This window comes from Sinocyclocheilus rhinocerous, unplaced genomic scaffold, assembly GCF_001515625.1.
Source record: "Sinocyclocheilus rhinocerous isolate Xijiao unplaced genomic scaffold, SAMN03320098_v1.1 scaffold502, whole genome shotgun sequence".
NCBI lineage: Eukaryota > Metazoa > Chordata > Actinopteri > Cypriniformes > Cyprinidae > Sinocyclocheilus > Sinocyclocheilus rhinocerous.
Window position 1 is genome coordinate 857250 of NW_015641028.1, and position 25526 is coordinate 882775.

Sequence of the window (25526 nt, forward strand, 5' to 3'; positions counted from 1 at the left end):
TTAACATGTTTAAGGTCAAAGCAACACCGCAAACACAGACGGAGCGCCTTCAGGATGCAGAACTATTCTAAAATATTTTAGAGCTGCTTGGATTCAACTCACTTTTAATTTTCCTTTTATTTGAAAGAAAATTATATATAATTTGTAAATTTTTGTTGTCATTATATGCTCTGATATCATGTGCGTTACAAGCTTCTGTTTGAAAAGAGAGTTCATGTGTAGGCCTATGTATATGTGTGTGTGTGTGTGTGTGTGTTTGTGTGGTTTCCACAAAGAAATGTAGAAAACACAAAAGATTACAACAATGTAGAACATCACTGAATTAAATTAGCCTATACACTTTACATATAAATCACATTTCTTATCAATATACATTTAATGATTAACAATAAAGATTAATAATAAGGAAAAGAGGCACATTACAAATAGCCTACGTCGTTGAAGCCCGTCCTACTGTAGATAAACAGAACATCCCCGATTTGTACTGTAAAAGAACTGGATTAAAAATAAAACTGTTAATATAAATGTTCATTTAATGTTTTCCATAAAGCGATACTGGAATTATATTTATTATGAAAACTGCTTTACAAATAATTTGAATTAAGCATCTTTACATGTAAAACAATATATAAATAAGTAAATATAATAGAAACAATATTTTATTTAACTTGACTTGTTCTCACAATATTTTTTTCTCACACCATATAAAGGGTCTTTGTATGTGAAAAAAAAATAAATGCAGTATACAGTTATAAAAAAATATAATGGCAAGCTACAGTTTTGAAGTAGCTTCCCCAACACAACTCTACGCGTTCGATAAAATCATCTGCTAAATGCATAAATCTGGCAATGTCTTTAAGGGATAGTTCACCCAAAAATGAAAATTCTGTCATTAATTACTTACCCTCATGTCGTTTCAAACCCGTAAGACCTCCGTTTATCTTTGGAACACAAATTAAGATATTTTTTATGAATTCTAAGAGCTCTCTGACCCTCCCATAGACAGCAATGTAATTACCACGATCAAGGTCCAGAAACGTAGTAAGGACATCGTTAAAATAATCCATGTGACATCAGGGTTTCAACCGTAATTTTATGAAGCTACGAGATTACTTTTTGTGCACAAAGAAAATCAAAACAACGATTTTATTCAACAAATTGTCTCCTCCACGTCACCCTTGCACCATTTTGGAGAGTATCCACTGAACGTAAACAATGTATGCTGTTCTGTGTCAGCCGCACCACATGGATACGTTTTCTACGTTGTTTATGCTTTGATCTGAACGAAAACAACGTATCCGTGTGGCATAGCTGACACAGAACAGCATACGTATTTTTTATGTTTTTTATGTTATGTTTTATGTTTTTTATGTGTTTACGTATGTGATACTCTCCAAAATGGTGTCAGGTTGACGCGGAGGAGACGAATTGTTGAATAAAGTGTTTTTTTTTTCTTTGTGCACAAAAAGTATTCTCGTAGCTTCGTAAAATTACGGTTGAACCCCTGATGTCACATGTATTATTTTACCGATGTCCTTGCTACGTTTCTGGACCTTGATCATGGTAATTACATTGCTGTCTATGGGAGGGTCAGAGAGCTCTCAGAATTCATCAAAAATATCTTAATTTGTGTTCCGAAGATGAACGGAGGCCTTACGGGTTTGGAACGACATGAGGGTGAGTAATTAATGACAGAATTTTCATTTTTGGGTGAACTATCCCTTTAAGGTGCACTCACATTAGCAAAAATTCTGCAAAACTTCGGCCAAAATAGTCACTTTTAAACCAAGCAGCTTTCTGTTGGTCAAAGCAGTGAATTTGTGTGCCAACTTGAACCCGCTGCGAAATCTGTGTGGGGAAATCTTTCGTCCAATTGACCCTTCGCAAAAAGCCGCCCTCCTTAGTTACTGTTGCTATGTTCGACAAACAATGCTGCTCTTACACTACACATCCTGTTCTCACATAGTAAAAAAAACATTGCAGAGCAAAGAGGAAACTGACAACGCGCTGACAGACAAGACAGAGCAGGTTAATTCTGGTATGAAACAAGGTCTCAGCTTTCAAATTTTGTAATTTTTTAAGAAATTCAAACAATAAATACCGTTTTGTGGCTCTTTAATGTATCGTGACAGATCACTGTAGCGCCTCAGTTCAAGCGGCATGTGAATCGATCGTCTTTTCATATTTACTTAAGTTTTACTTAAGTTTATTTAAGCACAAAATAAACATGAATGAACATCAGATCGTATTGTATTTCAACCACGGAAAGATGTCAATACACATACTTTTTCAAGTTTAAGTCCACCAAAGTTAATCTACTCTCCTGTCTGATTTTTTGTCGGGCAAGATGGCGGATTCGGCGTTATGATTGGTCAGATCGCCTGTCAATCAAGCTCTTTGCGAACAGTCAATTGCATGGATTCCTATGAAAATGACTGGTTTTCACCCACAAAAATTTGCAGAACAATGGTAAATGTGTCTGCAACTTTACTGATTCTGCTAAAACTAACATAATCTACAAAACCAATCACATAAATATCATATAATCACCCCATCGATATATACATTTTTCAAACACAGATCACTTGTACTGCTCAAGTGCTGCTACTTCAGCAGAATAGCTTTACCTCTTCCCCTGTTATTTTCTTTCTATAGCTCACATGGCTTGCTTAACCACCCAGCCAGCGTTACATCCCTCTCTCGGCTGGTATTTGTCAAGCCTCCACTCCCACAACATGACAAACAAGCCAGCCGTATCAGTACACAACTCTAAGAGGTTACAAAAATATCATGTAGCACCAAGAGGTTACAACAACTCTCTCGCAGAAGAGACTTTTAACTCCGTTCTCTATCGATTCAGTTAATAAACCTACTCCCTACTGAATGAACCATGAAGACCCATAAAGAGATTAGGTGCACTTCTTGCCAAAAGGCATGAGTCTGCTGAAATGTAGGACACTGTGTGCATTTTAAATCAGAATCAAACTCTAAGTTGGATGTTTCTTGTACCCTTAAGGTAGCAGAATATTTCAGTTAATGAGTTTTTAGTTATATACAGTACATTTTAGGATGGAAACATGGGCTTTATAAAACCCACCCATGCATTTCCTAATCACAAACTGCATAAAGCATGTGTTATATCCAACTGTGACTCTATTAGAAAGTCAAGATAGCTTATACACTAACTATCTAGAGGTAAAGGATCACATCTTGACATATATCGGAGCAAAAGTAACTCTTTCAGCTGAAAACTTTATGCCATCTGTTCAATTTGGGGGGCTGTTGCTTGCCCAAGTTACATAAAGAAGACTTTGAGTCATTTTCACTTGCAGTAGGAAGAAAGGAAATGGTGTTTGGAGCTGCCAGGTTACATAAGCGACCGTGCTGCCTTCTGCTGCCAAGAGTGGAGGTTACATGACACTTAGTAATTTCATTTTCTCCCTCTGTCACTCGCCGTCTCATCGCTCCCCCAGTAACATTCGAGAGACTATATACTTGCCTGCTAGAGATTAAAATAAAAATTGGTGGGTTATATCTCCAGTTCTACATGGGTGCATAAAGACAAATGAAATAAATGCTGATATTATATTCTTCGTTAAGGCGTATTTGCTATCAGGGGCAAGTTTTTCAAGGTAACTGTAGATTCTGTGCATGGAACCCAATGAATATGCCTGCAGAACCACAGGATTAGAACATCCATCATTTATGAGGTTCTACACATCCCAGTTCATAAATTACATGTTTTAACTCATCTGATTGCGCTTTAAACTATGAATAAGAATGTAGTAATTTCTGCTTTGTTTATTACATTTTTCGTGTTGAAATACATTTAGCAGATTCCCCCCCCCCTCCCTTTCCATTTTTGGTAAACTAACAATACAGTCATATGGTATGCAACTTCTGACATTTACAGTAAATTTATTCAGTTTGTTTTGAGTTAAGCAGGAAAAATAAACAAAATAAATAATACAAATATTTAAAAAGATTATAAGTAATTTTTATACTTGAAATCCTATGGTGTTTCTCCTTGCCACTCTTGCCTTTGGCTTGCTCGGGGGGGTTGTCTAGCACTGCTTTTTTCCCCTTTTATCTTATTTATTTTTCTATTTTCTGTAAAGCTTCTTTGGAAAAATATGCATTGTACAAAGCACTATGCAAATAAACTGAATTAAATATTTAAAAGTAAAGAGTAAGAAGAATCCATACTTCAGCATTTAGTAATTTTTCCAATCACACTGGAAAAGGTAATTTACCTTTAAATTATTAATTATTACATTATTTTTATAAAATTATTAATTATTATATAATTATTATTCATTTTCATGTAAAATATTTTTTATTAAAACGGGGTACTCTCATGAATGTGTATCTAAGTCTGACACAGAAGAGAATACAAATTGTTGAATAAAGTCATTATTTTGTTTTCTTTGCACACTAAAAAGTATTCTTGTAGCTTCATAACATTACAGTTGAACCACTGATGTCACATGGGCTATTTTAACAATGTCCTTGCTACCTTTCTGGGCCTCGAACGTGTCAGTTGCGTTGCTGTCTATGCAGCAACTCTCGTATTGCATTAAAAATAATTTGTGTTCTGAAGATGAACAAAGGTCTTACAGGTTTGGAACGACATGAGGGTGAATGATTAAAGACAGAATATTCATTTTTGGGTAAACTATCCCTTTAAAATAAATATGATAAGTCAAGTCATTTCTTACGATTAAGAATAAGTCAAGATTTAACAAGTACATACTGACAGCTTTTTTTTGAAAGAAAAAAGAACTGAATTCAAAAATCCAATGTTTTGAAAGTCAAAAAGTCAACATCTTTTTAGAAGGACCCATCTGTAGCTTCTGTTTATGCTTATCAATGAGGCACCGTCCTGATTTTGAATGGATGATTGAAAATGCAAACATCCCTCGATTGTAGCAGGATAAGAATTATTACTACGCTGCAGCCTAAAAGGACATATACTTGTAAATCAGATATGCTATATAATCAAGTACACCTCCAAACGATATGCCTTGTTAATACAGTGTGTCCGGGCAAACTGCTGGCAGGACACATTTCTGATGAGGCACCTCAGAGAAGGGCTAATAAATGGTGACTGGGGGAGGACACAGGTAGAGGAGAGGCAGATGGTTTCAGCCCTACTGCAGCGTGATATGATTAACCAGCCCTTTGATCCCACACGCGAGCATATAGCAGCGACGGCAGTCCAGCAGGAGGGGAACAGAAGCTAATCGAGAGAGACAGACTGGCGGGGGGTAACACCCCCACCTCTCCTAAACACAAACCCAAAACAGAATGATAAAATATGCTGAGGCTCACTGTAACTGGATCGTCAACTAATTACACATTGTCTTCTAATTGGAAGGAAAATGGAGCCTGTCATTTTTTAATCCCAAGTGCGATGACATAACTCAATCATAGTGTGAACAATGTTGACCATGCAACTGTGAACCGTGTTTAAAACGTGGAAAAGTGTGATCACGACAGCATATGCTAATCAACAGTTATACCTATCAGGCTAATCTGTAGAGCTCTCATGTTAGAATATATAAGCATATACAGCTTTATAAACAACATACCAAACACATTGGAAGTGCATTCACTGTGTTTTTGTTTTCTTTTTCGCTTATTCATCTTGGACGTTATACTGACTCCTCCTGGTGTGGATTCATTACTGTGTTTATTAGCGTAGCTGTGTATGCAAATTTTCAACATAAAAGAGATGTTCATGTCTACAATACTCTATTTTTACACATTACTATGGGCAAATGTATAATAATGATCACATCAGTAGTTTTTTTATGGAGTCTCCAAAAACACTGGTGATAAAAAAAAAATAATTAAAGGGTTTTAAAATGCATAATTGAGAAAGAGGAAAGATAGATATTTTGCAAGAACATTAGGGGAATGGGGGCAAAGAGAGACAAGAGAAAGTTGGAAAGAGAGGGAAAGAGAGAGTAGGAAAGAAAGAGAGGCAGAGAGGAGAAAAGGAAAGGGGTTCATGAGGGAGCTCTTGTTCACAGAGGCAGAACACAGACAGAAGGGAAGAGATAAGAGACTCTCAGCTACACTGAGAACAACACGGGTAAACATGTTCTATGCACAAAAATATTCTGCTTTTTGTGTTATATAACTGCCAATTTTTTTTTTTTTTTTTAAAAGAACTGTAATAGGCGTTTGTTTCTGTACAGCAGATCAAACTTTGGGAGGGGAGAGGACCCGAAAAAATATATATAAATAAATAATAAATAAAATAAAATTCCATTTTATTCAGGTTTCATATGGCTAATACTAGGGCTGCAACATTTAAACAGCATTTTTTTGTATCATTATAAACTGTAATGTTGCTTTTGATCAATTGCAATCAAAGTTTTGAATGGTCTTGTACAATTTACTGATATACTGTTATAATGTGAGTACTTCTGTTATGCAAAACAGCAAGTCCTAACAGTGAGAAAGTGTTCATGTGTCACTATTACGGTTACATTTTCATGACAGACATCAAATTTAGGTTTCAAATTGTCTGTAATTGAAGCATGAAATGCTTCAAAAGTGAAAAAGGAGAAAAGCAGGCGTAATGAATTAAAACAAAATTTTATTTAAAAAATAAATATATATATATATATTATAAACTTTAAATTTAAAAAAATTTTTGACCATACTTGCTCAATCATAAATAATCAAAATAGTTGTTAGTTGCAGCCCTAGCTTATACATTCCAATATTTCAGTATTGTACCAAAACAAATCTTGTATTATACCCTCTTATATCCAAAACAAGCCAGCTGTACTCAAAATATTGCTATCAAATAAAAACACATAAAGCAGCCCATTATAGCAACATTTCCTTAAGTCAAAGTGGAACAAGTGTGCCATACAAACATTTCACTCACGTAAGTCACAAATGAGTATTAACACGTCATGCAGCCTCTGAACAACAGCAAGGTGTGTTGTGGTGTTGTGTTTAGCATGTCAGTAACTTTGAAAACAGCGTTATGGGGCAACATCACAAAACGAAGTGAATCACTACGCCACAACACCAAACCGATGAGAAAAAAACAAAACAAAAACAGATCAATAAAAGCTAAAGACATTAACAGCGATACTCTTCCCTTCGAACAGTCAGCCACAGTGCGTCACATTGGGGGCAACATCGAGAGATCGGACCTGTGATACCACCAGAGCATTTACTGCAGGCTGAGGTGAGTTTATCAAGAACTAGAACCATATTAAAAATGACATTTGCGGTTTTTCTCTCCCTTTCTCTCTCTATCCATCCCCTGTGTGAGCTTGAGGCTGGGCTGGCTGGAGCTGGTGATGAGGTGTGGAAAAACCGGACATACACACTTCCACAGACAATTCTTGTGTGGTCAGATCAGATCTGATGAGGTGAGAACATGGCGCTGATGGTGCCTTCCCACCCGGTGTCCCTCTCCCACCCTCGTCCCAAAACCACCACCACGGTGAACACATAGACATGCCATAAGCAATCTGTACCTTGTGTGTGATCGGGACTGGACCAACTGACACCAGTCAGCATTACATCTAGAAGAACGAAACCATGTTAATCAGGAAGGGCAAGCAAAGAAACCGTCAAAGGAGCTGAAATAGGATGGATTTTCTGGGAGAATATGCCGGTGGGCGTTCCAATTATTCTGAGTCCAAAATAACCCTGTTGTTATGTGTAAAACACTAATACTAAATCTATTTATCCCAGCTGTTCGAGCCCTACATTATTAGCCCTAGATTTTTGTTCTTGAAATACTTTGTGGATGGAAATGTCTGGCAAACAAATAACTTTTCACTTTTTCAGTTAATGATACCAACAAGTTCACCTGAAAGGAACCACAACTTTTCCGCTCAGCTTTTTATAGCAAAAGTCCACAAAGTTACCTCAGGATATTTAGATATTACATTCAAAAAGAAGTTTCAAAATATTAATCAGGCCAGGCAAAGCTGACATACGGTTTAATCCCATTTCCACCCCGGAAACCTGACACATCCCGTCAAACATTCACACCTACGGAAAATTAGATCGGTAGCAAAAAGAAAAGTTGAAGCAAGGTAAAATAAAGCACCTTTTCCTCTCAAGCTAGAACTGATGGCATGATAAAGCGCTATAAAACAAAGGACACACTAATCAGCTAATGCGCAAATCAAATATAGATATTCATGAGAAACTATGGTGCGACAGTACATTTAGAGAATACTAGATTTTACCTTTGAACTGAGATAAGATGATAAAGTACCAATAATGAGACTAGCTTTGTTTGCCTTGCATGAGTTTTAGTCTCTGATCTCGTGGTCTGACTCAAATGTTATAGTTTATAGATCACCTATTTACATCTGTATTTCTCAAGGGCTTAAAAAAACAGAAATTCCCATTTTTAACTGTAAAGATCAAACATGCTGGACCAATGTCCAAGCCAATGTCCAAACAAGGGCTAGCATCCACACGGAGATTCTCAATGATGTTGTTTTAATGCTAACGGCTTGTGTTGAAAATAGCAGGCAGTGGAACCAAAAGAGGAGGTCATTAATACCACGCCGTGCATCCTGGGTAGCATCGGAGCAGGCAGCTGATGGATGTAACCAATTTGAGTGGGACAAGATTTTTTATTTACTTCTCAGACTGCACTGCCCTACATGCATGAGAGGAGGAGGGTGGGCAGAGCCCTGGGGCAGGGGTCCACCGCACACCCTGCTCTCTCAGTAAGCAGATCACCATGCAAGCCATGGGACATGCTCTAGAGACGTTCCCAGGCAAAAGGGGGGCAAGCCGGGGAGGGGCAGATTCCTAGCTAATTACGGGCCCGAGCATCTCATTCCTCATACGCCAGTCACTAATTAGCATCTAATTTAGCACGCGGTCAAATCAAAATGATCAAGCAGGACTCAGAAAGGTGTGGAAAGGCTACCGACCAGCTAGCTCCTTCTCCTTACTCCTTCTTTTTTTCTCCATGCGTTTAAGGCGCTTCTCCTCGCGCAGTTTGGCTTCTTCGGCCTCCTGGTGCCGCCGGCACTTGTGAAAGTTCTCGACCACCACGCCGACGAACATGTTGAGCACAAAGAAAGCCACGATCAGCAAGAAGGAGATGAAATAGAGCAGCATCCATGGGTTGTAATTCATGATGGGCTACAACACAGAAAAACACAACACGGATTAATGTACAGAGTGCACACTAATGTACACAAATTAATGCTTAGGCTAATTATAATTTAATTTGTAGCGACAGATTTTATTTATTTAATTAGAATTTAATATTAAAAAATGTTCTTTATACAAACCAACATACACTATTGCTGGGTCGGAGGTTAACAGCCATTACACACACAGACACACGCACACACGCACACACACACACACATATATATATATATATATATATATACACACATATATACATATATACACACACATATACATATATACACACACATATATATATATATATATTTTTTTTATATATATATAATAATATAATATAATATAATACCAAAAAAAATTTCTTTGTAAAAACCAATATATCAGTTGCTGTGTCAGGTCCCCAGGAGTAAGTTACAGCCATGTTCAAGATGATGATGCTGGAGAATTGGGACATCAATAACATTTCAGTTCAAAGGTCTGTCCTACTGGGCACCCGAAAGATGCCTCTAGGCTAGATTAAGCGTTCTGTGTGCAATGGTGAGGCACAGGCCACACGGCATGAATTTGAAGAAGAGATATCTGTTCCAATTCAAACACATAAAGGCCTTGGCTAGGACAAGGGCTGGGCTCTGTTCAAATAGAGCAGAATAATTTCAGGAGCCTACAGCCAGACATGAGGCATGGAGACCTATATAACAAAAAATCCTATATTTTATTACTCAAAAATTAATTCAAAATTATTCAAAAATTCAAACTGTATTAAAAAAAATAGACATTTGGAAGAAGAGTGTAAAATAAGTCACTTCAAAGAGATCTGTTGAATGGACAGTAAGGACCTTCACAGAAGAACTGATGAATGGAAAAGCAGTTCTTTGAAGCCAGTACAGGAATGCTGACCAATGATTTTTCAGCTCTGATTCAGTTCATAGAGTTGTCCAATCAGAGTTTGCGGCTATCAGAGAATGCGAATGACATTCACAGTGACCCACTTAAACAAGGTTGCCACACTGTCCACAGTGAATCCACAAGCATGAAAATCTGTATAAATATTATTACAATAAAATGTTATGCAGGTAATAGGAGCTTCTGATACAGTCAATACCTGCTGATCGACACCAACAGCATCCAGTCCGTCGTACATTATGTCCACCCAACCGTCTTTGGAAGCCAGAACAAAAAGGGACATGAGGGCCTGAGGGAGGTGAGAGATGATAAAAAAAAAATTAAAAGAAATCTTTGACTTCAGTGGCTACATTTGACTTTGTTGAAAATGGGATGAGACCATAACGGATTCTTTTCAAATTGAAAGTGGCATTACCAGTCGCTTGTAGGTATGTCTAAAAGAGCATCTTGAGACAGAGCATGAATGTTTGTGTAACCACTGCCAGTATAAACGCTTACCTGCCCAAGGTTATCAAAGTTGTACTTGTGCCTGAGCCATTTGTAGTTAGCCTGAAGGCAATCAGACTTGTTGGTGATGTTCTTAGTATCCTCCCCCTGACACACAAAGAACTTTCCTTTGAAGAGCTGTGAGGAAAAAGCAAATTTATCAGCTCACAACCAACCTTCCTTTTCTCTGCGAGAGATCTTTTGGAATACCACACATTTCAACCACTACGATAGATATCATGTGTCTTGAGAAAATAAACAGAAATACATACATATTGGATATATATTGGAAGAAGAAGAGGTTGTGAAATTCAAAGTTTAAATTTCAATTATATAAAAAAGTCCATATTACCAGAACTGCATATTAACTAATTATATTAATTATTTAAAAATACATGTTACAACTTCATACAAGATGGTTATGTCTCCATTATTGAAAGTCCAGTATGACTGCTTAGTGAAAACCATACAAGGACAAAGTCAATGTTACACATGACACATTGTACAGGCACAAAGAGCACATGCATCTTTTCCTGGAAGAATAGAAGATAAATTACATCGGCGTTCCCCTACGGACTTATGTAAATTGTGGAAATATGGAAAACAGAGCATTTTAATCATAGTCAAATTATTCAGCTGTGGGCAGGAAGAGCATGTTTCAAATTTACAGAAATGACAGAAAATCATGTATTTGTTCTGTGTACTACCTCTTTCTCTCTCACTAAAAGTCTTAAATGCAATCTTGTGGATTAAACACACAGAGCTGTCAAATGTTATGTTACTTTATATATGATGGTTTCTTAGAAGGAATTACTACAATTAATCCCTAAAGTTAAGACTGGCTTTTACTTTAATAGTCTGATCCAAGCAAGAAGTATTAGGCTATATCAACTATATAACTGTAAGGTAGCAGTTCTAACTTCCCAGCTAAAAAATTTAGCTAAAACTGGTCTAAACTGGTTTAAGATGGCCTACCATGCTGACCAAGCTGAAAAGTGCTCAATGCCTCTCTCAAACGACCCATTTTACCATCAGAAAACCATTTTAAACTGGTTTACACTTGTGATTTCTGCAAGGTTATGCTGTTTTGTACTTACCTGAACTCCCAAGATGCCAAAAATAATGAAAAAGGCACAGCAGATGACGACAATGTTCCCGATAGGCTTGAGGGATGACATCAGTGTCTCAACAACCAGCTTCAGTCCTGGAGCTCTGCTGATCACTCTGAAAATCCAACAAGAGAACAGATGTTTAACTTGCCTGGAGGTTCTCAGCTGGTTTTTGCTTCAGGACCATGATTTTCCATTTGGAAATCAAAAGGAAACTCAACACAGAAAATACTTTCTCAGGAAAAACAAACAAACATTTTACAAAATTACTTATTTTGATTTTTACTATCACGTTACATAACTATATTTTAGGGCTGTTAAAGGGCTGTGTACAGGGTTTCTGCAGACTTGAACAAGTTAAATTTAAGACTTTTTAAGACCTTTTTAATACCACCTTATATGAAATTTAAGACCTAAACCTCTAATGGAAATACACATTTTATTACATACATATATGTAATATTTAATGTGTATAAATTAAAAAGAAAACAAAATATCAATGCTGTAATAAATGGTATTTATTACTATGATATACAGTGAACTTTAGGACAATTTTATATTTATACATAAATCTAAATATATACATATAAATATTTTTCAAATATATATGTATGAGTGTGTATTTACAGTATATATACATAATATACACAGTACACACAAATAGATTATGTAAACAAACTTTTATTTTGGATGCGATTAATCACGATAAATCGTTTGACAGTCCTAATTTATATTAATAACAATAAATAATTTGATTTATTAGTATATTTAGGACTGTCAAAATAAAGCATTTACACACTAAATTTCAAATGGCTTCATCGCACAGTTTTTCTGAATAGCTTTGCGAGATGAATTTGGGAAAAAAAAGTTGAATTAGACATACTATCTTTGACTAATAATAAAATACATGGGAAGCATTTTCTCCTTTCTTTTAAAACCTGATAAGCCAATTTATTTTACTATCCTAACTATGCGCATTTGAATGATGAGCTGCATAGTTGTAAATTCAGAAAGGGTCCTTAAACTCCTCAGTCCTTGCCTGGCCAGAGCCTGCGAGTGAATAAATGTTTCCCATGCTTTCACTGACCTGACATTAGTCAGCTTTCTCTACTTTTGGCATTCCATCATTGCTGCAATCACTACCTCCTCTACGACTGAGCATGTCAATTACCAGCAAACATTTCATGCCCTCGCCATTATGCTAAGCAACCGCAATGCAATGCTGTCGGGAAACTTTCTGTGCTGCAAAGAAAGGAGACAGTTTTAATTAAACCGCCGGAATAAAGATTGAAGCCTAATTATTAACGCCACGACATCCGGCACAGAACTGCACCTGTCAACCTCTGCGGAGGGTGGCACCAACAGTGACACAAAGACACCTGCTCACAAAGACACACACAATAACATATGTAACACAAACACACAGCTGTAACAATAATTCAGCTGCTTTAGAGGTCAGGGTGTGTTCTTTTTTTTTTAAAACAACTAAAAGGGAACAGAAAACATGTGTTTTTAAAAGTTTGGCTTCTTTAAAGTTAACATGCTGTCTTAAAAATGTTGCACTCATGGCACGAGACCAATGAAAAACCAATGAAAGGTGCTTAAATGGTCAAAGATGTCCATCTAATGCAAGACTAACAATTAAAAAGTAGTGCAGACAGATTCAAGACCAACTGTTTGTCTGTAAGAACAATGCATAACATGTAAAATTATACTCTTAAGGGAGCTGTAAAAGGCAATAGGCTTTAATCTGTGGTGCTGTTTGTGTTGAACTGATGGTAATGGGACTCAATTGAGGACCTAAAGCAGTAGCAGGGGATCCAGACGCAGTGCAGAAACTTAAAATACTGAAAGATGTTTATGATACTACACACACACACACACAAAAAGAGTTCAGACATTTTTCTCCCTTCAAAATAAAGAATAAAAGGCACATTAGTCCTCATCTGGTGACAGTGATTTCTGGCTCCTCACCACAGAACTGAGCTAAAGAGGCAAAAACCTGATTTGATCCTCAGCTTTGATCTTCTTAAGAAGTGTGCTGTGATTGTATCAGTGTCTGAGGATGAAGAAAAGGCCACATTTAAAGAGACCAATCAGGTTTAGTCAAAGGGACTGCTTGAGAAAGGAGTCTGCCAAAAGGGAGTGCAGATAACAGGCTGCTGTGTCCTTTGTTTGGCTGAATATCTGCATGCATCTTCACAAGCTCAAGCATATTTATCAAAGCTCACTTGGGGGATTTTAGGTAATACCGTAAAATCAGTTATGCAAATGTAAAATGGTGAAAAGGATCAATACGTCTAGACCCACGCTCTGACTGAATTTGAGAGGGACAGTCTAGTGAAATGATATGACTTGTTTACTAACTAAAACAATTAAAAATAGTTTTTATTGGTTGAAATAAAGCTTGGACTGAAATATCAAATAAAATAAAATATGAATAGATGAAAAAAAGTTGTAAGAACTAAAAAGCTGAACAGAAAATAAAAAAACTAAACAAAAATCAAATAAAACTACTAAAATGTAAACTAAAATTAAAAAGTCAAATCAAAATATCAATAAATATTGTATATAAATAATACTATCAATACTGGTCTAACATCATGAAATTTCAACCCCTGACCAATAGAGGGCGCTACTGTCTGAAGTGTTGCGCCAGTAATGTTTTTCAATACAGTAGACATTCCAGAACACATTGAACTTATGTTCTTATACAGATAAAAGTGTAAATATGGGATTTTGTGCAATTTAGCATGTATTTACATAATATTAAAAGAGAGCAGTAGGAGAAAAATAAACAGGGCATTTTGAAAATATCAAATGGTAACACCATACGCCACGGTACGGAATGATTACCATAGTATGATAAAATATAATGGTACTATTGTAAATACCATGATATATATATATTTTTTTTGTTTGTTTTGTTTTGTTTTGGTGAGAAACCAGGATGGTGGTCCTATTTTTATAATGTGATGCAGATGCATTCTTCTGGTCTGTAGGCACGTGTGTTATAGTTACTGTGTTCTGCAAGCCTTCAGAAATGCTGAATTTCCCATATTCATAGCTCCGATCCGGTCTTTGTGTTCTGAAAGGTTTTAATAAATAAATAAATTAAGAAGGGAACAATAACTAGAGCACTGAAGGAGCCTCTTATTCCCAGAACACAGAGACACATTTTCATCCTGGCTGTAATTAAAGGATGCTGTAGTTGGGCTGGGAACCGTCAGTTTGGGGGATTCAAGCTGTGTGTCCCTGACACACACACACACACACACACACACAGCAAGCACACAATCTGAGGACATCCGTCAAAGGACAAAGAAAAAACCTATAAAAAAGACGGGAGTAAAAACAGCAGCATAAAAGCAGATGTAATGCAAATTTTCTCATTATTTACTCACTCTCATGTCATTCCAAACCTGTATGACTTTCTTTCTTCCGCAGACCAAAAAAGGAGATATTAAAGGGATTGTTCACCTAAAAAATCAGTCATTACTTATTCATCCTGGTGTTGTTTTAATGCACCAGTGAAGAAATAATGACTGAACTTATTCTCTCTATCTCCATCCTAGCACCCTCACATAATCCAGTACACAAGCAATTATCTAAAAACAATAAGACATAAGGGACATCTGCAAAGATGCTAAGTAAACGAAATCAATCAGTTCCAGATGAAATCTGAAAGAGCCAATCTGTCCTTATTGTCTTTTGCTGCAATTCTTTGTCCTTCTAATTACAGCAAATAGACAATGTAGAAAAACTAACTTGCTTCAAGTCAAGCATGGTTAGATTAGCTTAACAAATGCCTTAGAGTGGACAGGCACTGTGAAAGAAGCAGAACTGTAATTAGCGTGAGAATTAATGAGCACAAACAATAATAAAGCGGTACATTATGTCAGGTTATTTGCATTGCGAAGAGGTCAAGCAGGAGACTGTTCCTCTGGGGCTCAGGCAGACAGTAGAGGATGGATGGTTCTTTATGCGCTTTTGAGATTAATTTAGATCCGCGAGGGTGACGTGCAGTGCAACATACAGTGGAGGGGTTTAACCTGGGGGTCAAAGAGTTGATGAATATACAGAGTGTGCACATCACCCCTTAACACAGAGCATAAATCATCCTGTCTAAAGACGGAAAGAGACACATCTCTGTAACAATGCCATTAATACTTTATAAGGAGTACACAAACTTTAACTGTCCAACACAGATTTTCAAATTAATTAATGGGCTTACAGTATCAACCCCTCTCAGAGGGAATTTTAATTCTGTTATTATTTGCTTATGCTCCTGTCATTCCAAATATGTATGACAAAATTAGACGTTTTGCAGAATGTTTACGCTGCTCTTGTCCATATAATGAAAACGAGTGGGGAATAGAGGCTGTCAAATATCAAAAAGCTCCATAAAAGCATACAAAACTTTTTTTAGGATAAACTTTTTTTTAGGATAAAAAAATCCTAAAAATAAATACATTTAAAAAACCTATTTCAAATAATGCCATTCTTTTAAACCTTCTATTCCATCAAAGAATTAAAAAATAAAATAATAACAATAATATTATTAATAATAATAATAATGCAAAAAGTAATACAGTTTCCAAGCAGATTTCAACATAAGAAATTCCTTGCCATCACAAGAATAAATTCCATTTTAAAATATATTAAAAAATAAACTTTCTTTAAATTGCAAAATTATTTCACAATATTACACTTTTTATAGTATTTTAAACAAATAAATGCAGCCTTGGTAAAATAAAATAAAATAAAATAAAATAAAAAGATTATTGGAAAAAATGTGTGAATACATTGGAAATGGACTATTAATAATAGTAACATTTATTTAAATTATTATAGTCTTGCTTGACAGCCATGGTAGCATTCACTTTGAATTTATGGAAAAGAGCAGCTCGGGCTCCTTGCTAAAATAAAAGAAGAAAGTCATTCCAGATTCAAAATGCATGAGGGTGAGCAGACAATAGCAGAATTTTTAAATTGGGGGTGAACTGTCCCTTTAAACTCACTGCACAGAGTGGTCCAGATACACATGTGGTCTGGATTACCCACCCCTCCCTGAATTCACTTTTGCCGGAGTAGCCGAGCCCACGCTGTGGAGACTTTTTACAGCTGTCTTTGTCTTTCTTTTGATTTCATCTTGGACTTCACACAGAGGTGCATTAATATAAAGTCTGTCGAGGGAAGGATCAAGAAGTAAAACTTTCAAAAGGTGTTCGGTGGTGCAGAGGCAGACACACACAGTAAAGTTCTCTGAAGCAGAGCGTTCTGGCAGTGGAAGAAACTCTGTTTGAGAATCTTTAAAATGTTCACGCAGAGGAGCTCGAGGTGAAAACACAGACGCTTCATGTTTAATTTACAGGGCGTTTTTTTCTCTCAGAGTGCTCTACATTTTCTGACAGTCAACCGAAGCAACTGTCATTAGTTATAATAGGACCTTATCACACAGACTGTTTAAAGGTTAATTCACCTTATGTAACTATGCCACTAGTGGATAAACTTCAATACTTCATCAGAATAAAATCATAAAAAGGAATTCAAGATTTGTTCCACATACTATTCATTATCTATAAGGGTATGCTTGGATCTCTATGCACTATTCAGTAGCAGTGGAGTAATAGTGATGCTCAGGGATAGTGACATGAATCACATATTAGCTGTTTTAGCAAACTGGTGAAGGATGCCTTAAAAGATTTGCTGGAAGACTTATCCGTCATATCAAAAACCTCATCCCTATTTGGCACGATGCAGTTCAGCAAACAAGCATGCTTTATCAGCACAAATTAAAATACTAATAAAAAGACTAGAAAATCATGGATTCAGGAAAAGGTAAGTATGTGCAGGGATAATCCACACCAGAGGTCAATAATTAGCAGACCAGGCGCTGGGGATCCAGAGCCAAGATTGGTTATACCCGGGTTGCTTATAATTTCTCACTGAATTAATGTAATTATGGTCTTTTTTTCCCTCAGCAACTTTTTTCTCTTTACTAGTCTGCATGTACAAAAATATATACATACATAGACACAAACACACATATTTATATACTGTATGCTCTCTCTCTATATATATATATAACAGTAGTGCAACAGTAGATCTATCCATATCAAATATTTTTGGTATAGGTGTTTCGGTTCAGTGTGCATGTGTACAGAACGAATAGTTACATAAATTCTATAACAAACCCTAATAGTCATTTTTCTTTCCCTTTCAGAAATGTTATTGAGTTAATGTAATGTAACTTCTTTTCCTCTTTAGAAGCTCACAGGTGCAAAAGTATGTAATTTACATTAATGCAGTATAAATATTATAAGATAAATACAAATGTAAGCAAAAATAAAAGTTGTTGATTTTTGATATTTAATAATTGAAAGTTCCTTGTATCTGACAGAGAAACATGAATAAAATGCAAAAACAAATCCAAACGGTCAATTTTCCCACCAGTTCCTCTTCAGAAATGTTGTTGACGGCACATTAACGTTGCACCAACAGAGTTGAAAGGCAAGTACAAACAAAACTACCGGAATATGATGTATTTTTAATACAAGTCTCTTGGGAGTTTAAGGAACTTACGGAAGTTGACCCTAAATTGAGGAGTACTTGAGAAGGGAGCGACTGGAGGTGAAAGACCACTGTAAGCATTTTGTGTGGAAACTGGGCAGGAAAGATGAATATTTGATTTTTATTTTCTGCTTGAATGTGTCATAAATATTTAAGAGTAGGGAAGTTCCCTCTGCAGGAAAGATGCACAGCATACACACATATGCACACACATACATATGCATAAACACAAACACCGCTACATACTGCATCGATCAGGAGCTAATTGATGCTTCTGTGAGGAAGAGGCTAATTGTGGGACTTCAGTCTTTACATTAATTATGCTTCTTGTAAGAAAGTGGATGCTGATTCAAGATGTGCAAATCTAGCACTCTGACCCGAAGATGTACATATAAGTGTTTATGTATGTAGCCTACAGCATTGCAGGTGGTGCACTTGTGCATTAAAGCTTTGATGTAATCGTTACTATTATTTACACTGACTGGATGTCTGAAGAGTTGTGTTGTGATCAGTGTACCTGAGCGGCCGCAGGGTCCTCAGTAAACGTAGCACCCGAAGCATTCCCAGGATCTTGGTGCCGCTGTTGGAGATCATGGATACCAGGATGTCAATCACGGAGATCATCACCAGCATGCCATCCAGAATGTTCCAGCTGCTCTTCAGGTAGGTATTCTCCCCAAAACACCAGCCCAAAGCAACCACCTTCACAACAACAACAGATATGATTTTAAAGTGGAAATGTTGGATAAAATTTCACTTAAAGCCAAATTGTGTACATTTTCATGATAAAACCGTTTATTCTAGTCCAAGTCAGCCATTTGTAGGTTGAACTGTTTGTCTGAAAAATGGAAGACGGACTGATTGTACCATAATAGTCAAAATTAAAACTTTTGCAAAAATAAAAGTGTTCAACTTTAAATAAATAGTTCACCCAAAAATGAATATTTGCTGAAGATTTACTCACCCTCGATTTAGATTTGATTTAGATAGAGTTTGTTTCTTCATCTAAAAAGATCTGGAGAAATATAGCAATACAGCACTTGGTCAATAACTGATCCTCTGCAGTGAATGGGTGCCGTCAGAATGAGAGTCCAAACAGCTGATAAAAACATCACAAATAATCAACACAACTCCAGTGCATGTTTGTATGAAACAAATCCATCATTAAGGCATTTTAACTTTAAACCATCGCTTCTAGACAAAATACAAGTCCATAATCCATAATAATGCCCTGTTGTCCGCTCACACCAAAATCCACTGATGATAATCATAACTGTTTAGGACTGTATTTGCTTGTAAACAGCACTTGATTTTTCTCCTGATTCAGGCGAGATGACTTTTTCACTGGAGAAAGCAATATTGTGAATAGAGGATGGAAGTTAAAAACTTCTTGTTGGATTTGTTTCTTACAAGCAGGCAAATGTTCACTTCTCAAGACGTTAACTGAAAGACTGCAGTCATGTGGATTACTTGTGGATTATTGTGATGTTTTTATCAGCTGTTTGGCTCTCATTCTGACGGCACCCATTCGCTGCAGAGGATTCACTGGTGAGCAAGTGATGTAATGCTAAATATCTCTAAATATGTTCCTCTGAAGAAACAAACTCATCTACATCGTGGATGGCCTGAGGGTGAGTACATTTTCAGCAAATTTTCATTTTTGGGTGAACTACTTTAAGAAATTACATCTGTAAAGCATATTTTCTGTATCCTTCACAATTATGAATTTTGTTTACTGTAGCTTTCATGACAAATTAATTTTGTAGATGTTAAAAATGCACACAATTTCATAAAAATATGCACCCTGCTATAGAAATATAGAAAGAAATTCTTTCAAAACCAAAACCTGTTAGAAAAACTATGCACATGACAGGAAACGTGAGAAAACATGATGTGTTTGAAATCTGAATTTGGGAAGAAACACTTTCTTATTCCCTTGAGGTCTCTGTCACACTACTGTGGCATTTCTGAGAACGTATCAGGTTAGACTGGCATACAGCTGGCATATAAAAGGGCTCAGAGGGGGGGGGAGAAAAGCTGAGATAAACAAACCAGGAGTGAGAATCATCTGACTAAAAAGTGCTAAGCATGAATACGCAGCTCCTAATGGATGTTGCTGGTGAATATATCAAACCACAATGTGATCAGACCTCAAAGTGAACAAAGGAATGTCAGGCAACAAAAGCCAGGAGTTTTAACAGCCCTGTCATCTTCATCCAACCTGGAAAGTTTTCGTCAGTCGCCGTTAATTAACCTCCAGTGAGTATGATTATTCTGTGCCATGATTTTCATTTGAAATCTCTTGGGTGGGCGTGACCTGCCATAAAGCAGGGCCCCAAAATAGAAACCCTAGACCTTTGTGACTGACACCTATGAACTTTTCTGTCTTCTCCAGAGAGGCCTCAGCATGTTCTTCCATTTCAACGACAGTCATTTGAATATCTGGCAGACAATCCGCCCCTACTTAGTATTAACTGCTGTGGTGAAGAGTGGAAAATAGAGAGCAAGGCTTGCTTAATAGACTCTTCATGTCAGTGGGCTCTATTTAGGACCTGCATTTCTTCAAATGTTTAATTCAGCTGACTGGCGGCAGTTGAACATGTCAGAGTGTGATTTTAATATTTTGCTGCTGTAGTCTTTGTTTAGACTTTGTAATTGTCAAAGGAAAGCAGTGCCTTAAAGGGATCATTCACCCAAAATGACAATTATGTCATTATTTATTCACCCTCACATTGTTCCAAACCTGCACAACTTACTTTATTCTGTGAAACACAAAAGGAGAGATCTGTTTTTGCAATTAATGAAACTCAAAAGCATCATAAAAGTATATATATATGCATGTATGTCTTGTGCACTATAAAGCAAGTCTTCTGAAGTCTTCTTTCTGTGAGCTATTTACCACTGCAAACAGATGATTGAATTATATTTCGAAATTTATATTCATCAAAGAATTCTGAAAAAAATATGAATAATTGTTTCTCTATTAAGCAGCACAACTGTTTTTAACATTTAAGCAATGCTTTGAATTATATTCATGTTACATATCTGAATACAGGTAACTTTAAAATCTTAAATAGCAAAAATAAATAAATAAAACTGCTGAATCAAATAAACATCTTATAATTTCTTTGATGAATGAATCATTTGTGAACTGGATCAAGCAATTCATTGATAAGATATGATTCCACCGAATGATTTGTTTAGTGATCAGACGTTACTGCTTCTGTCATAAATGTGTCAAGAAGAGATAGGACTGATATTAATATTTTCTGTGAATATTACATTTTATGATGCCTTCATCTATTTTTAAGCTCACAAGCTTGTAATTACATGAAAAATGGTGATAAGCACAGCATTGAAAATTTCTCCATTTGTGTTCTACAGAATAAAGAAAGGTTTAGAATGAGATGAAGGTCATTTTATTTTCGGCTGAACTGACTCTTTAAAGTAAAAGGGCTGCAAGATAGGCTGAAAAGCCTGTGACAGTAATGTTTTCACCAGACTCCATTAGCCACACTGATCTAAGAGAGATCGGCACTATAAAAAAAAGCCACAGGGAACCGAAGTTAGTCTGCTTTTGACTGGTATTCTGGCCCAGTAGGTCTGTTAGTTTACCCTCTGTCAGAGACGACACCACACAGAGACAAATGCCAACCCCGTCACCTACCTTTATTGTCATTTCGGTCACAAAGATGGCAGTAAATATGTAGTTGGACAACGTCAGGAAGATGCGTTCCTGCAGAGAGAACCAGACAAGCAGGGAAAGTGACGGGTGAGTCAGTGCTGGATCAGAGGAGATTCGTGTGTGTGTGTGTGTGTGTGGCATAACACATTAGAGGTGCCTCCTGTGAAGGCATCTATTGGACTAAGAATCTGCCCACGCTTTGAGTACTCCACGGGCATTAACATCACATACTCACACTGCATGCGATAAATTTCCTCCAGCATCCTCACTGGATACTACTAGATAACACAGTGGGTAACAAATGGATAAGTAACAGCTTCATGACAGTAACCATCTCTGAAGTCCAAATAAGTCAATCAAATCTGAAGAATTATATAAAGACAAAAGTGTCGGTTAAAAATCCTTCCTAAAATAAAAGTAATTCTTAAAGTGATCATATCATAAATCATGATTTTCTTCCCTGGGGTCCATTTATATCGTTACTCTAAAGAATTGTGTGGCAAAACACCCATTATGTATGTTTTTATGACTATGTATCATAATCTTCTAACTAGTGCTGGGCAACGATTAATCACGATTAATCGCATCCAAAATAAAAGTTTTTGTGTACATAATGTGTGTGTACTGTGTATATATATATACATACACACACATGCATGTATATATTTAAGGAAAATATGTTATGTTTATATATTAAAATATATTTATATATAATATAAATTATAGTATAGTATGTACTAATTAAGTACATGTAAATATTTTCAAAATATATACTTTATGTGTGTCTTTATACATACATAATAAATATACACAGTACACACACATATTATATAAACAAAAACCTTTTGTGTGTGTGTGTGTGTGTGTGTGTGTGGGGGGGGGGATTTTAATTTTGATTAATCACGATTAATCTTACCCCTTTTTGTGCCTTTAAGAATTAGTATTTCACTCAGCATTGCTTTAGAATACTATAATCTAACCTCTGGAAACTTTTACTGTCATTTTACATACATTTTATAAGGTCGAAATTTGATTTTGATTGAATTTTAATTTGATGTTTCATTGTTCCCATTTACAGTTAAAGTAAACAGTGACATGAGATTACATGTGTAAACATAAGACTGTTACAAATCACTATCATCCTAAAATGACACTGCAAACACGAAAACCTCCTGCTCCTCTCGCCCTTCCGTCCGTGCCACACGGCCTTCCCACGCAGCAGGTGCTGTCCTCTCCACCTCTCTGCTCTGACCTGAGCCAGGACTGTTTGTTCCTCTTTCTATAACAGACTGTAACACTGTCAACAGACCCCAGCCTAAAATGCTCTCATACTAAGATCACTAAAATCTAGAGACTCCTGGTGTAAGGAATATGACTCGCTCGACGCCAATGCCACAAGTGAATTAATATGCTGATATACAGAAAGAGCCATGTGCTCATTAGAGATTAAATAGTTCCTTTAAACAGTTTAAACTGTATATTTTTGTTCAACGTCTATAACACCCCCCCTGAAAATATACAATGTGTATGAACTGGGAAATGTCCATTTTGAAGAGCAGTTATGCAAATTGTATGCATTTCTGAAAAAACAGATGGAAAGAAATGAAAAGAAAGTCCAACTGGAAAGAACGGAAAGAATGAACTTGCTCGAAGGTATGGGGTATTTACTATTTTTGGAAAGAAATAATACTTTTATTCAGCTAGGCAGACTGGTCAAAAGTAACAGCAAAGACAATCTATTTCAAATAAATGTTGTTCTTTTGAATGTTATATTCATCAAAGAATCCTCAAAAAGATTAAGCAGCACAACTGTTTTTAATATTAATAATAATAAGAAATGTTTCTTGATCACCAAATCAGCATTAGAGTGATTTCTGAAGAATCATGTGACATTGAAGACTGGAGTAATGATGCTGAAAATTCAGCTTTGCCATTCACAGGAATAAATGACATTTTAAAACATATTAAAATAGAAAACAGTCATTTTAAAATGTAATAACTTTTTATTGTATTACTGTTTTACAGTATTTTTGATCAAATAAAAGCAGTCTTGGTGACCATGAGAGACTTCTATTAAAAGGTACCGTAGATGTGAATATAAAAAAATATATATATATAAAAAAAAAAAATAATAATAAAAAAAAACACGAGCTGCATGGTTTTAAAACATATTAAAATAGAAAACAGTCATTTTAAAATGTAATAACTTTTTATTGTATTACTGTTTTACAGTATTTTTGATCAAATAAAAGCAGTCTTGGTGACCATGAGAGACTTCTATTAAAAGGTACCGTAGATGTGAATATAAAAAAATATATATATATAAAAAAAAATAATAATAATAAAAAAAAACACGAGCTGCATGGCGAGTTTGTGTAAAAACAAGAAAAAAATGGTCACACTTCGTCATTAATTCATTAACAAACCATTAACTACAATTTTTGCTTTAATAAACTCCTAATTTTCTGTTTTTTTAATAGTTAGTAAGGTAGTTGTTAAGTTTAGGTATTGGGTAGGATTAGGGATGTAGAATATGGTCATGCAGAATATGTGCTTTATAAGTACTAATAAACAGCCAATATGTTAATAATAGCCATGCTAATAGGCAACTAGTTAATAGTGAGAACTGGTCCCTATACTAAAGTGTCACCAAAAAAAAAAAAAATTTAAAAGGAAACTTTGAATAATAAACATTAATAATCAGGCCTACTCTGAATCAGCCTCAAAATGATCTAATCTTGCATCCTAAACAACAATGTACAGAGTATAACTATGCAAACCAAACAATCAGCAATTTGAACCTTTATACACCTCCTAGTGTTTAAACCTGTCTTGGTCCCACTCGCCCACTTTCTCCCTCCACTTTCCTGTCTACACTGCACCGTCCTGAACGATACCAAAAAAAAAAAAAAAAAAAAAAATTAAACAAAAAAAAAACAATTAAGGTTGGAAATACTTTTTTTAAGGATCTGCAGAAACCCTGTATTGTATGATTTCAGATGTCTTTGAATGAAGCGCACAAGTTGTACAAACTTCTTTTATGGTGTTTTTTGTCTATTTTTTACACTAAGCAGCTACTTTTCCCATTCACTTTCAGTGTATGGAAAACAGCAGCGTAAACATTCATCAAAACATCTCCTTTTGTGCTCCACGGAAAGAAGAAAGTTGGTTTTAGAAAGATATGAGGGTGAGTAAATGATTTGTGATCATTCATCTGATAATGATGATGGAATGCAGTGGTGATAACGACATCTTTTATATTCACAGGGCACATTTATACACACACCTCCACCCAAAAATGATTTTATTGTTTTCTTCTATTACCAGACAGAGCTCAAAGCATTAATAACTGGGTGTGTGTTTGTATTTTTTGCTAATCAAGTCTTTCAGCTGATCTGGCTTTTAAGATCTGCCCTAGATAATTATTACTATTGTTGACATAAAGCAAAACCACGCCTTGAATCACTGGGCTGGAGTCTCTGAACCGTCTATAGACACAAATCCTCCGTGTTTGTCTTACCTTCTTCATCCTTGCGTGACATGCAGACAACATCTCTACAAATCTTCCTCTCCATTTCCACCTCCGCCTCAAAAAACGAGTCCAACAACTC

At 36.0% G+C, this 25526-nt stretch overlaps 1 protein-coding gene across 1 annotated transcript in view; it reads right to left on the reverse strand.

Moving 5' to 3' along the window:
• Window positions 1-25526, reverse strand: part of LOC107754113 (voltage-dependent T-type calcium channel subunit alpha-1G-like) — a 227200-nt gene that overhangs the window by 35943 nt on the left and 165731 nt on the right. Inside the window, exons 19-25 of the mRNA XM_016570435.1 lie at window positions 21898-21966; window positions 18748-18932; window positions 11646-11772; window positions 10561-10686; window positions 10262-10351; window positions 8955-9147; window positions 7509-7556 (exon numbers count right to left, since the gene is read on the reverse strand). Of these exons, the coding sequence (XP_016425921.1) occupies window positions 7509-7556; window positions 8955-9147; window positions 10262-10351; window positions 10561-10686; window positions 11646-11772; window positions 18748-18932; window positions 21898-21966 (838 nt within the window). The remainder of the gene's footprint in view (window positions 1-7508; window positions 7557-8954; window positions 9148-10261; window positions 10352-10560; window positions 10687-11645; window positions 11773-18747; window positions 18933-21897; window positions 21967-25526) is intronic.